Here is a 13,843-nt window from a genome sequence, read left to right as displayed (position 1 = left end):
GTTGTTACTTCAATCCAACTTTTACTGTAATGATTCAACACACCTCCCGTGCCTCAAGCTATTTGCTAAGACATCAATAATCGAATACCGATCTTCTTTAACATGCCCCACACTTGCCATGTGGATCAAAGGATCAACAATCGAACACCGATACACACATTCAATCCAAACTCGTTGTGCATTCTCAACATTCAATCATTAATAAATCAAACACTCTAGTATGTCACACTAATAGATCAAACACTCTAGTATGTCACACATACGATCCAGTAGTCGTGTTTGTTTTCATTATTGTCATGGTTTTTGCCAGCATTTCATACAGGAAATTCATGTAAGGACTATTTTACATTGTATTTTGCCTGATTTTTTTTTTCATTCCTATGTTATTAAAGTGAAAATTGCCTTAGGCTTTTTATGGGTGCACAGAGATGACAATATCCTTCTGGTTGTTGGTTGTTTTTGAATTTTTTTTTAGCCGGGTGAGAGGGAAGATGCGATTCTGGAGTAAGAGTAAACACAGTGGAAAGAAAGTCTCCAGGGAAAAGCTGTCCAGCAGGAACAACTCTGTGACAGAGACACCTGGTAAGTCTTGTTTTTATATCATACAGGCTTACAGTTTCACAGGTCAAAGGTTGGAGATGGAATTTTGCCAAGTCTGGAGAAAGAATAAAGGGGATTATTATGCGCAATATAAAATGGAAGAGGCGGTTCCATTTTGGGGTCACGTAGGTCAAAGGTCACAGTGGTGCCACGAGCAAATATGTGGCCGTTTAGATGGACTCTGCTCTCAGAAGGCACCATTCGTTTGGTAAATCAGGTCAGTGGCGCCAAAAGGTGGTCGGTCATTCACGGGTTGTTTTTCCCACGTTTGTCAGAGCGCCCGTCCCCTCCCGGCAGTCCCGATCTGGAGGCCACGTGCCCACCCGTGCGCGACAGCAAGGAGAACAAAGAACCTTCTCCCAAGATGAAGCGACGGCGCAGCGTCAAGATCAGCAGCGTGGCTCTGGAACCCGCCCAGTGGCAGAACGACGCGCTGCACATCCTCAGCTCGGCCCACGACTATCGCAGCATGAACGACTTCCTCCTGAAGAAGGTGGGAACTCAAAAGCCCAGCGTTAAAGCAACCAATGTCCGTCTGATCATCCAACACGCCTCGGCAGATCGCCGACCTGGAGAGCGAAAACGGCAAAAAGGACACCATGGTGGACGTGGTCTTCAAGAAAGCCCTGAAGGAGTTCCGCATCAACATCTTCAACTCGTATTCTACGGCCCTGGCTGTGAGTTTTGGCTGGCGCTTTTTAAAATGTATTCCAATTTTGCGTTTGTCACCCACGTTCGATTTCGACCACTAGATGGACGACGGCAAGAGTATCCGTTACAAGGATCTGTACGCTCTTTTCGAGCACATTCTGGAGAAAAGCATGCGCTTGGAGCAGCGCGACTGGCGCGAGTCGCCCGTCAAGGTGTGGGTCAACACTTTCAAGGTCTTCCTGGACGAGTTCATGACCGAATACAAGCCAATGGAAGGGACCATCGGGAGGGTAAGAAAGAAAAAGGAAAACAAAAACATCTTCAAAAGAAAACTAATACCTCGAGATACGAGCTTAATCGGTTCCGGAACTGAGCTCGTATGACGAGATTCTCATAACTCGAGCGGACGTTTTCCATTGAAATGAATGGAAAACAAATTAATTCGTTCCAGCCCTCTGAAAAAACACCAAAAACAGGATATTGGATTGGAAAAAAATGTTTTATTTCTTCTAATTCGCCATCTATTAACAAAGTAACACATAACTAGTGGTTTAATAGTCATAAAATGTGTTTAATCTAACTAAAATTGGACAGATTTCGCCGACGGGAGACAGAGACGTTTGGGGGTGTGGGGGGGTGGGGTTCGTTTTTTTTCCACGACAACGCACTCGTAAACGGAACAAACAAATTTAAATTAACTTGGATTAATATATACAGACACTCAAACATACGTTTAATGTAACTTTACACAAAACTGAATTCTAATTTTGTTGTAATCTTTTGTTACCTTGGTTTTCCGGGTTGGCGGTTTGCCACGCCTCCGCCCTCACGTTCGCTATTGATGGACTGTTTGCTGTTGTATTCCCTTCAAAATATTCCCAAAATGATGCACACAAATGTCCTCACAATAGGATAACGCACGACCACTTGCCAACGAGAAATAGTCTTTAAGGAACGATCGCGGGAGCTAACAGGCTAAGGAAAGAATAACAGGAAATGACATAGCTGAGCTTCCCACGTATTGATTGTGGGTAATGAAGTTTTATTCTAAGAAAGGTTGCCATTACCTATGGGTGTTGTGTGCAGGAGTATACTTCATTACCCAGAAAGCCTTCTTTTTGCATGCGCGTTGTGCGTTTCCTGGTCCGAGGAGGAACTCGTTTGAATTAATCGTTCCGTGCTCGTAAATATTGTTATACACGAAAGATATGCAAAAAAAGACCTGGCTTGGTCGCATCACGAAATTTTGACCGCATAACGGGCGAATTATTAGATCGAAATTTCCCCCGTAAGACGAGCATTTTGTATGACGAGCGGTCGTATGACGAGGTACCACTGTATAGAACATCATGGCTCCAAGGCTTTGTTTTTTCGCAACGTAATACGTTTTAATGCTGCAACCATTTGAATGTGAGCCAAATGTGAGCACTAGACAGGTAGAAGTCACTCATAAAAGATAGACAGATTACAAAAATAACATTTTGGGCTTGTGAAAATATAAAGTTATGAAAATAACACAAATGTCTGTGACCAAATGCTAGCGGGCTAATATGGCTAACCATCGCGAGGCACTATTTGCCGAAAAAAATCGAGTTTTAGCGACTTTTAGCTGATCCCAAAATGTATGAAAAACTGATGGATTGCTGCACCTTTTACAAAAAATGTTTAGCTGAAAGACTTTTTTATTTTTTTATTGCAGGCTACCAAACGAGAGCGTAAGAAGTCTCGCAAGAAGGAAACCGACATTGTGAGTTCAACATAAAAATGTGTATGCACAGCTGCCCAAATGTCAAAAATCATATTTTGTAGTGGTTAAAGAGAATTTTTCCTATTTTTGTGACCCTTTTTCCTAATGGCATTTACCATTCACGCAAAGAAAAAATGGGACAACATGTCAAATGGAAAACTTATTTAGAACGCGTCGTTGCGTTTGGAAATGAATCCTGTTTAGTTAAAATGGCGAGCCAAAAATTAACACATTCATTTTTTGTAAATTGCTAAAAAAAAGTTTTTTGCTTTGTTTTTGGTACAAAATGCGTATTTAGTAGTTTGGTAAAAACTGGTGTGGTAAACTACGCAAGATTGGTAGCATTTGGCATCTGTGTGTATGTTCATTTGTGGCGTCCTGATTGAATTTTTGCGTGGTTTTCGCGCAGGTGGAAGAGCACAACGGTCACATCTTCAAATCCACGCAGTACAGCATCCCCACGTACTGCGAGTACTGCTCCTCCCTCATTTGGATGATGGACCGTGCTTGCGTCTGCAAATGTGAGCGCTAACCCAAAGCGTCAATCGCTACCCGAAGCAATTCAACGCCACCAGAACATCAAACCTAGCTTAGCAGCATTAGCCTGGCGTCTCTCGCTAACTCATTTATCCTCCACGTATTCTTTTTCTCCAAGGGAAGTAAAAATGTGATTACACTTTCCAGCCTCTCTCGTCATGACGTTAGCACTTAGCTTAACGTAAACCAATCAGAATGGAGTTCTCCACGCGCAGACTGACATCAGATATTTTGTTGCAGTGTGTCGCTACGCCTGCCACAGAAAATGCTGCTCCAAGATGGCCACCAAATGCAGTAAAAAGGTAAGCGACCATTTGTCTAAAAGCTTCTTTTAAATCCCTGAACAAGTAAAACATTGGAGGGATGCCTAAGTATGTGAAAATAGTATTAATTTATAAAAGTAGCATTTCAAGATATGGCTAAGAATGTCTCATAAGGATAGAAAATTGCTGATACTGGCTCAAACGTGACATGAGAACAAAAAAAATAGAACTGCTGATTGGACGCTGGCTCTTCTCGTTACACTCACCGCCGACCAATCCGCATTAAGCCACCGTGTGACGTATTGGAGAAGCGCAAAAAAATATTATTTCCCATCACAAAAGCTTTTTGTGATGGGAAAAGCTTCTTCTTTTTTCAAAGGGAATTCAGTGTATTTTAGACAAAACGACGTCAATGGCAGCCAATGAGCGTCCCTAACACAGTCTTTCCCCTATTTTTTTTGTTCCCGCAAGTACGACCCGGAGCTGTCGTCTCGTCAATTCGGCGTTGAGCTCTCGAGGCTCACCAGCGAGGAGCGCAACGTGCCTCAACTGGTGGAGAAGCTCATCAACTTCATCGAAATGCACGGCCTCTACACGGAGGGCATCTACAGGAAGTCGGGCTCCACCAATAAAATCAAGGAACTGCGTCAAGGGCTTGACACAGGTGAGTGTCCAAAAAATACTTCATGAAAGGTGCAATGAAATGGTGAGCATGTTACAAATAAAAATGACCATGCTCATGTCGCTTCACTTGTAGAAAATGAATTTGGCGGATTGTTACCATTTCATAGTCTTCCACCCGAAACAATGCATCTGGGACCGCCCACTTTTTTCCAGCCATAAAAAAAGTGGGCGGTCCCAGATGGTGTGACATCACAAGTTAGTAAAGAGAGAATAGAAAGCCTATGGCACATGTGTCAAAGTGGCGGCCCGGGGGCCAAATCTGGTCCGCCGCATCATTTTGTGTGGCCCGCCCGGGAAAGTAAATGATGAGTGCCGACTTTCTGTTTTAGGATCAAATTAAAATGAAGAGTGTAGATGTATATTAAATTTCCTGATTTTCCCCCTTTTAAATCTATAATTGTCATTTTTTTTATCCATTTTTTCTGTGTTTTTAGTTCAAAAATCATTTTGTAAAATCTAAAAATATATTTAAAAAAAAAAGCTAAAATAAACATTGTTTTAGATCTATAAAAAACTGAATATTCAGTGCTTTTAATCCAGTTCTTTTAATCCATTTATTAAAAAAAAATCTAAATATTATATCTAAAATGGTCCGGCCCACGTGAAATCAAGTTGACGTTAAAGCGGCCCGCGAACCAACCCGAGTCTGACACCCCTGGCCTATGGCTAGCAGGCTAGTTAGCAAACAGCTCATTCTGGGTGTGACATCATCTCCTATTTAGACATTTTAGGATCTAACTCCATTTTTTTAGCCTTCATGGTCACTTTCAGGGATGGATATTGTTGAGGAAAAGCACTCTATCTTCCTCCTCGGGTTGGATTAATTTCGGATGTGGAAGATGTTGGTTGTCCAAATACAGGCTGGAGGTGATGAACAGTGACTTGGAAGCTTTTATGACAGAATATTCTGGGCACAGTTGAACCACAGACAAGGCTGTCGTCCACAAATTATCGTGGGGACTTTATCCACGGCACTCATAAACGAACAAACACATTTAAATTAACTTGGATTAATATATACAGACACACTCAAACATACGTTTAATGTAACTTTACACAAAACTAAATTCTAGTTTTGTCTTAATCTTTTGTTACCTTCGTTTTCCAGGTTAGCGGTTTGCCACGCCTCCACCCTCACGTTCGCTATCGATGGGCTGTTTGCTGTTGTATTCCCTTCAAAATATTCCGAAAATGATGCACACAAATGTCCTCACAATAGGATAACGCACGACCACTTGCCAACGAGAAATAGTCTTTAAAGAACGATCGCGGGACCTTCTTTCCTTAGAAATAATAACAGGAAATGCAATAGCTGAGCTTACCCACGTATTGATTGTGGGTAATGAAGTTTTATTCTGAGAAAGGGTGCCATTGGCTATCTAACGGTGTTGTGTGCACGAGTATACTTCATTACCCAGAAAGCCCTCTTTTGTCTCACGCATGCACGTTGTGCGTTTCCTGGTGGAAACGCGTCTGAAGAAATCGTTCAGTGCTCGTAGATATCTGGTATACACGAAAGAGATGCGGCAAAAAAAGACAGTGCGCTACAATGATAAACAGCCTCTCATGTCATGGCCACCTGGCTTGGTCGCATCTTGAAATTTTGATCGTATCTCGGGCGAATTATTCGATCGAAATTTTCATCGTACCTCGAGCATGTCGTAGGTAGAGCTGATTGTTGGTCGAGGTACCACTGTATTTCATAGCACGACTGGAATCCATACTAAACAAACGCCGTTTCCAGACGTGAACAGCGTTAGCTTGGACGACTACAACATCCACGTCATCGCTAGCGTGCTCAAGCAGTGGCTCCGCGACCTGCCCAGCCCGCTCATGACCTTTGAACTCTACGAGGAGTTTCTACGAGCCATGGGTAAGAAGGTCGGGTCGCTCGGCTCAGGATTTTTTTTCATATTTATTTATTTTATTTTATTCCACCTTGCCATCAGGTCAACCCAACAAGCGGGAGGTCATCCGAGGCGTCTACTCCGTCATCGACCAGTTGAGTCGCACGCACCTGAGCACGCTGGAACGCCTCATCTTCCATCTGGTCAGGTGAGCTCACGGACGGCGATCCTATCGTAACGCGCCGCGTCTATTTCTTCCTGGTGTCCGATAAATACGTGTGCGGTTGATTGGTCGCCGGTCTTTTGGTTGCCCCGACCTCGACAACGGGCGACCAAAAGACCAGCGACAAAACAAAGTAAAACAACACGGTCTAGGCATCAATAAAAGCCAACAATGGTCCTGAGCAGTTTCACTGAGCGGACGTGTGAGTGTATTAGAGTTTGTATGAACGTGCGTTGTCCCTTTAAGAAGCTACGTCAGTCAGGGTCTTAAAAAGTTCTCCAACAAAACACAATAAAAGTACGGGAAATGTGGAGCTTTTCTTTAGCCTAATAATTACTAGGGCATTAAGTATGACTAAATAGTAATTTGCAGTTTGTATTTAGGGAATTTGAGCAACGATTTAAATGGCAATTATCAATAACCTTCCGGGCGACCAAATGACCGGCGACCAAAAGATCGGCGACCAAAAGACCGGTCGGTGACCAATCGACCATGTACCGATAAATACGTTTTGGCGTCAGGATCGCGCTGCAAGAGGACACCAACCGGATGTCGGCGAACGCGCTAGCCATCGTCTTCGCCCCGTGCGTCCTGCGCTGCCCGGACACCATCGACCCTCTGCAGAGCGTCCAAGATATCAGCAAAACCACAGCGTATGTCCTCCGCTCTTCAATTTCCTTACTTTTTAAATGTGTAAATTAGCTAACGTAGCACCGGGATTGAGCCACTGGAGTCTTTTTAACCAACGCCACGACGGTTGGTGGTTCTCAGGTGCGTGGAGCTGATTATCAACGAGCAGATGAGCAAGTACAAAGCGCGCCTGAAGGACATCAACAGCCTGGAGTTCGCCGAGAGCAAAGCCAAGAGCCGTTTGACGCACGTCAGGCGCTCCATGGTAAGCGGGCCTTTTACCTCAATTTTTCTTCAGTGTTTGCGACATATTCCGCTCCGTCTCCTAAAGTCCAAAATAATGGGTGGCCGTGTCATTTAGAATTCGTGGAGTCTTGCTGAAGATCATTTAAAAAAAAAGGCCTGTGCTTTTATTGCTTTGCTAGTTTTCCCTCGATTATCGCGACTTCACTTATTTTTTTCTGCTCTTAATTGTTCTTTATTTTATTTATTTTTTTAATTCATAAGAGTGAAAATCCACTTTGAAACTCGTAAGCTGAAGCCACTCTTGCTACTAGGATTCAGCACTCAAGGAATAAAAAGTAGTTACAATAGGGGTGATCCTGCTCTGCGAATTTCCGATTATTGCGGCCATGTCTGGTCTACATTAACCGCGATATTCGAGGGATTACTGTAGTTCATTCCTTATGATAGCAATAGCAGCTATGTGGCAATTTCCAAAAGTTTGGTGCTGTAGCTATTTCTTAAATAGCTGTTAAATAGAAGCCATCTGGTTTTATAGCCGGACTGTCTCATTTCTGATAACTAGCTAACACGCGGCATAATTCTGCCAGATGGAAGCTAACAACTTTAGCACGTTGTGATTAGCATAAATGTATGTTGTAAGGTCCAACGTATATTTGGAAAGACTCAATTGTGTTTCTACATGAAGCTAATTCTTGAATTGGAGCGTGTTTTAATCCTTTCTGAGTAAATTGACTTTTCCTGAGAGACCAAATTAAGACAAAAGAATGCAATCAATCAGGAGTACCAATTAAAATGCCATTTTCACTGATTTGAGCCTCAAATTAACACTTGAAAGGACATTTTTGATTTAATTGTTGGGGGGTATGATTTGGCTAAAGAGCTAGCTAAACAGCTATCTTCTACTAACATTAGTACTTATTCGCTAGCATTAGCAAACCTGTCATAAAAATCAAACCATTGATCTGTAAACTGAGCTAATCCAGATGTTCATCATTTTTTAACTGTTATTTCTAAATACGCTCCATAAAAGCAGAAACAAAGGCAAATTTGTCCAAAATTTTGAAGGTAAAACGTTCTCCAATTCTGGAATGACCTTACTTGGAGGAAACGGTTTTGTTTTTTTTGCAAACTTTCAGAGCAAAAGCCGCGTCCGGCAAAGCGGCGCCCACCCGCCGTCGCCGCCGCTCAGCCCCAGGGCGGCGCCACCGGCGGGGGACGGCGAAAGCCCGGGAACGGCGGGCGAGGAGTCCACCGAGGCCACGCTGAGCGAGCAGCAGCAGGCGGCCATGCAGCAGGAGGAACGCATTCTCACTGAGCAGATCGAGAGTCTGCAAAAAGAAAAGTAGGTTCTTCGACTCCCTCCGTGCCATTGACGATGATGATTCACGTCCTAAACACTAAATTCAAACTCTTTGGAGGAGTTGGCTTGTAGACGTCCAATTCCCGTGGGGCCGATCGACAACCAGGAAAAAAAAAATGCGACAACTTCACGGTTGGTTAACGTTTTGGCACGCTTGCAGGGAGGAACTGACGTACGAAATGCTCATCTTGGAGCCGCGAGCGTCCGACGACGAGACGCCGGAATCGGAAGCGTCCATCGGCACGGCGGACAGCTCGGAGAACATCACCATGGAAACGGAAGGTGCCACAGCCGAGCCCCCCGGTAGGCACCAAAACATACATTCGTTCATTTTCAACACCACTTATCCAGGTCAGGGTGGCGGGGTGGCGGAGCCTACCGTATTTTCACGACTATAAGGCGCACATAAAAGTCTTAAATTTTCTCCAAAATAGACAGGGCGCCTAATAATCCAGTGCGCTTTATATATGGACCAATACTAAAATTGTTATCACGATAAAATAAAATAAATCAGTCAATAGGGTACACCATCTCTCACAACTACGGCAAGCAGCCCCGACTCTACTAATTTCCCCGTAGAAAAAGTACTGCGCAGTGACTGCTGGGATATGTAGTTCTTTTGTCAATACACCCAATGGATTGTGGCCTGTATACATAGACATCAACACAGCTTTACAAAGGGTGGCAGGCAGCGCCGGACTAGTTACGCTAGCTACTAGCTAGCTACTATTTGCGAATGGATTGTGGCCTGGCGATCGGCATCAACACAGCCTTGCGAAGCATGGAGGACAGCCCCGGAATAGTTATGCTAGCTGCTAGCTAGCTACTATTTGCGAATAGATTGTGGCCGCCTGGACGAACGTAGAAAACTCAGCGTTTACGATGACTCATTTGGACAGTTGTTCAATTCGGACACAGAAAATGAGGACTTTGATGGATTTGTGGGTGAAGATGACGTGAGTAAGTTGTAAAATGGCTAAATAAAGTACAACCGAACTCAGTTTTGCTTCCGTTGCCTTTTTAAAAAACGTGTTTTTAGGGTGTAGCGTGCAAGAACTATATATCCCAGCAGTCACTGCGCACTGGAAACCGGAAATAGAGTCTGGGGCTGCTTCCGGTAGCCAGCTCTATTGCAGTTAGATATTCATATATAATATATATGCGTCTAAAAAAATGGTGCGCCCTTTGTGTGTTTAAAATACAGAAATAGCACTCGTTACTGACACTGCGGCTAAAAATACGATGCGCCATATAGTCGTGAAAATACGGTAATTCAAATTTCTAATTTCAGAGTATTTTGTAAGAAAAACAAAAAACGAAACCTACTGTCTGCTGCTTTATCTCTCAGTTTCATTTTCTTGTCCTTCGTCTTTTTGCCCCTCCCCCTTTCTCTACCACTCCCCCATCCTCTCGGTTTCCTTTCCTCTTACTACTCTTTTCTCTTTCTCTTTCCCTTTCCTTTCTCCGCACACTCCCTCGTTTTCCCTCACCCCCGTTTTTCCAAAACAACTAGTACATTACAGAGCCCAACTCTCACCCAATCAAACCCCGTGCAGGCAAATTCCTTTAGCCGTATTTTCTGTACTATAATTCGCACTTTTTCAATCTATTATCGTATCCGTACGCAAAATGTTCGCACGCATTCTTTTGACGTCCCTATTTTAAATCGCTTAAATCATGGGTGTCAAAGTGGCGGCCCACGGGCCAAATCTGGCCCGCCGCATCATTTTGTGCGGCCCGAGAAAGTAAAATGAGGAGTGCCGACTTTCTGTTTTAGGGATCAAATTCAAATGAAGATGAGAGATGTTTAGGGAATATTTCCTGTGTTTCCCCTTTTTAAATCAACAATTGCAGAGGATTTGTACTAATTCGAACTTCCAAAAATGATCTATCGATCATCACGATCGGAAAATCTGTCAATTCAGTCATCGATTAATTTTGGCAGCCTAGTTGGAAGGCATAACGAATGAAATCGAAACTGCGACGTGGCCCACGACAAAAAAAATGAGTTTGACCCCTGTTTTAAATGGCTGTCGTCCACAGAGTGGGCTCATTGGACTTGCAGAAAATGGGACCCCAAGAGCAGGCGACCTTTGCGGCACCATCCCGACTCGGTGGACTCCTCCGACTCGGCGTCCGCCGTCTCTTGCTCCGACCGGCCGCCGTCCCCCCACTACCGCTTTCGCTCGTCCTCGTCCGGCCCCCTGCTGGCCTCTTACGGACCGGGCGGGGCCGCGCCGGCGGCGGCGGCGGCGGGCGACGCGTCGGATCCCGAGCGCCGCCCCGGCAAGAGCCGCCCGGGTCAAAGGCTGCGACTGAGCCGCAGTTCGCCGCGGGAGCCGTCGGGCGGGCGACGCAGGGAACCCGAGTTCGGCTCGGCGCCGCAGCAGCTGGTTCTGTACGGCAGCAACGAGTTCATGGTGTGACGTGGGCTGGACGTAAGTGTTCCCGAGTACGCGGGCGGGGCTGAGGCCGGTCTCCGGGGGAACGTGGGGGGGCAGACGCGCCCCCCCACTCAGTCGGGTGGGAACGCCGTCGGGGACGTGACGGCGGCGAGCGCTGAGCCAGAAGAAAGTGTGAATACATTTCGCCCGAGCGTCTTTCTTCTTCGGCTCGTAGCCATAACGACTGAACTGCCCAGCTATGCTAAGCTAAGCTAAGCTAAACTAAGCCACGTCTGCTTGCCACGTTTACACACCAGCAAGATGCTGCATGCTCGTCCATTTGACTTCCTTTAAAGAGAGCGCGAGAGGACACCGACACCCACCAACGATGGCACGCGAGGCAAACGCTAATACGAAAATCGACCCTTAGATTTTCAAGATGAAAAAAAAAAAATGTCCTCGGTAATCCCCCTCTGTTGCGGGTTCCGCGTTCACAAATGACTTTGTACAGTTTTCTTACCCCTAATTATTTTGCCGGTCATTTATTTGAGATTTAATCCCACCGTTCACCACTAGACGGCGGCAATGACACAGGCGCGATGTGAATTTGTCTAAAAACAAAGACTGAAAACAGGAGGCTTTTTTTTCAATCGTGTTCATTTTGTAATGTACATTTATAGGCATGCTTATTGGTTAACTGTATATCATGAGTTGATGCATTTGGGCAGTTGGATTTAAATGGGGTATTTTATTATGGAACATAACTCACGCAATGGAGGTGGGATTACTGTATTATGTGGTACAGTAAGTGTGTATTAACTTCACGGAAGACTTTAAATCGTCCTTAACTGATTGGCTAAACCAAAGTCCCTTAAAAAATGAACCGTTTTTACACTAACCACACAGTAACTTTGGTATTTTACCGCTTTCAATCCTCAAACTCAGGAAACAGTTTAAACAAATCCTCCTACTCCGCTCTAACGGCTTTAATGTCATCGCATAAATTTGATCAAATGTGACCATGCCAGGGCAATTCTGCTAGTAACTGGCGACCCATCATCGGGCCTCCCTTGCCAATGTTATGCCAGCCAGCAGCTGTTTTCCCGTGAAAATTGCATGTCCAGTGTGTCCAATTCCAAAGCGTTCAATCCAGAGCCACTCGTGTAAACAAACATCAGTGTTATGACATCCCCACTTGAATTTTTGTCTTTATCTGAAATCTTGCTGTAATAATGCGCACTCTCATTGCTATATCATTAAGATAAGTTTCTGTTCGTCAACAGGCTTGTTAGTTTTGGTTTTGTTTTTTAAAAAACTTGATAGCGACTCATTTACAGGCACACCCACCCACACAATTTATGATTTAATCAAAGAGTACATATTCATCTTAAATTGAAGAGCAGTTCTATTTTATCATAGGAAAAATAGTCGTTATTCTAGTTTCCGTTTTCAGTGTATTTAATACATATTTAACATGATTGTAACATTTTGCACAGTTTTAACCAGCGATACAGAGACTCGTATCGGTACTGACGCGGCGCTAAAATGACATCATCGGTTTTTTGGGCAGTACTAAGAAATAAAATGCCAATGACGCGCAATATGGACTCTTTTAGATTTACTTTCCAAACACGGTTGACCTACCCAAGCAAGCAAACGCAGTATTTTGGTGAACGCTCTTCAATTAAAGCTGAAGCTCTTTTTAAATTCACGACTTCCGACTCCTCTTCTCTTTGTTTTAACTCAACAACAGCGCTTCCTTCCGTCCACCGTTCTTCGGAGAATCGTAGCATTTTAATACCAAAACATGTAGCATCCAGATGTTAATGTTGCGGCCTATAAGCGCCGGGTATAACCACCGTCACCACGACAAACTGCAATATTCGTCTCTCTGTACGACACAATCAGTGTTAAGCAACTTTCCCCCACCTCGGTTTACACACGCAAACGAGCCGAACGGACAAAAGTGATATTATTTGTTCACGTCTGTTGAATTATGTGCGAAAAAAAAAAGTGAATGTAAGTGTCACTGGAAGGCGTATTCTGCTTTCTCGGGTCCTTTTTTTTTTTTTGTTCCACTTTTATACACAGTGTATGTACTGTATGTATTATTTATGTCCACATATTTTGCGGTTTATTGCTTTCAAAGGATTTGTTATGAAGGATATATTATCCTGTGTACGATCAAGCTATGAAGCCAGGAAAGAAAAATGAAAATTGTTTTTGGTTTTGCACCACATGGTGCGATTTATGTTACTTTTTTTTTTAAAGGACTTATTATTTTAATGATACAAACATGTCTATGGTTGGAAGAAAAAATAAAAGGCTTTACTGGGGGACGTTATTACACTTGTAAATGGGGAAATTATAGATTAAAATTGACAGTTTAGAATTAAGGGGTCGTTTACATCATACATTTTTATTTATTTTTTATTTTTTTAAAGGAAGGGAGACTTTGGGGAAGTTAAAAAAACTGTAAAACAATGTATTTTGATTTCAGGAAACTTAAAATCTTTTAGATTTTAGTGGAATTTTCAGATCATTTCCTGTTGAGAACGGATCATTTTCCTATTGTAAACAAATGGAGACATTGGGGGAAGTTTTTAAAAAAAAAGTAGAACCGTACATTTTTGGGGGCTAAAATTGCTACTTTTCTCCATCCACCTCGATT

At 43.7% G+C, this 13,843-nt stretch overlaps 1 protein-coding gene across 1 annotated transcript in view; it reads left to right on the top strand.

Annotated features, from left to right (window-relative positions):
• Window positions 1–13,773, top strand: part of LOC144070844 (unconventional myosin-IXAa-like) — a 70,584-nt gene extending 56,811 nt beyond the window's left edge. The window contains exons 27-41 of the mRNA XM_077595309.1: window positions 476–582; window positions 876–1,093; window positions 1,161–1,277; window positions 1,353–1,541; window positions 2,951–2,998; window positions 3,408–3,519; window positions 3,776–3,837; window positions 4,270–4,462; window positions 6,227–6,355; window positions 6,432–6,537; window positions 7,074–7,205; window positions 7,324–7,447; window positions 8,565–8,770; window positions 8,949–9,091; window positions 10,832–13,773. Of these exons, the coding sequence (XP_077451435.1) occupies window positions 476–582; window positions 876–1,093; window positions 1,161–1,277; window positions 1,353–1,541; window positions 2,951–2,998; window positions 3,408–3,519; window positions 3,776–3,837; window positions 4,270–4,462; window positions 6,227–6,355; window positions 6,432–6,537; window positions 7,074–7,205; window positions 7,324–7,447; window positions 8,565–8,770; window positions 8,949–9,091; window positions 10,832–11,214 (2,269 nt within the window). The 3' untranslated portion in view covers window positions 11,215–13,773. The remainder of the gene's footprint in view (window positions 1–475; window positions 583–875; window positions 1,094–1,160; window positions 1,278–1,352; window positions 1,542–2,950; window positions 2,999–3,407; window positions 3,520–3,775; window positions 3,838–4,269; window positions 4,463–6,226; window positions 6,356–6,431; window positions 6,538–7,073; window positions 7,206–7,323; window positions 7,448–8,564; window positions 8,771–8,948; window positions 9,092–10,831) is intronic.
• The last annotated feature ends 70 nt before the right edge of the window (window positions 13,774–13,843 follow it).

Source organism: Stigmatopora argus, chromosome 3 (genome assembly GCF_051989625.1).
Source record: "Stigmatopora argus isolate UIUO_Sarg chromosome 3, RoL_Sarg_1.0, whole genome shotgun sequence".
Classification (NCBI taxonomy): domain Eukaryota; kingdom Metazoa; phylum Chordata; class Actinopteri; order Syngnathiformes; family Syngnathidae; genus Stigmatopora; species Stigmatopora argus.
This window is presented reverse-complemented; position numbering and strand designations above follow the sequence as displayed.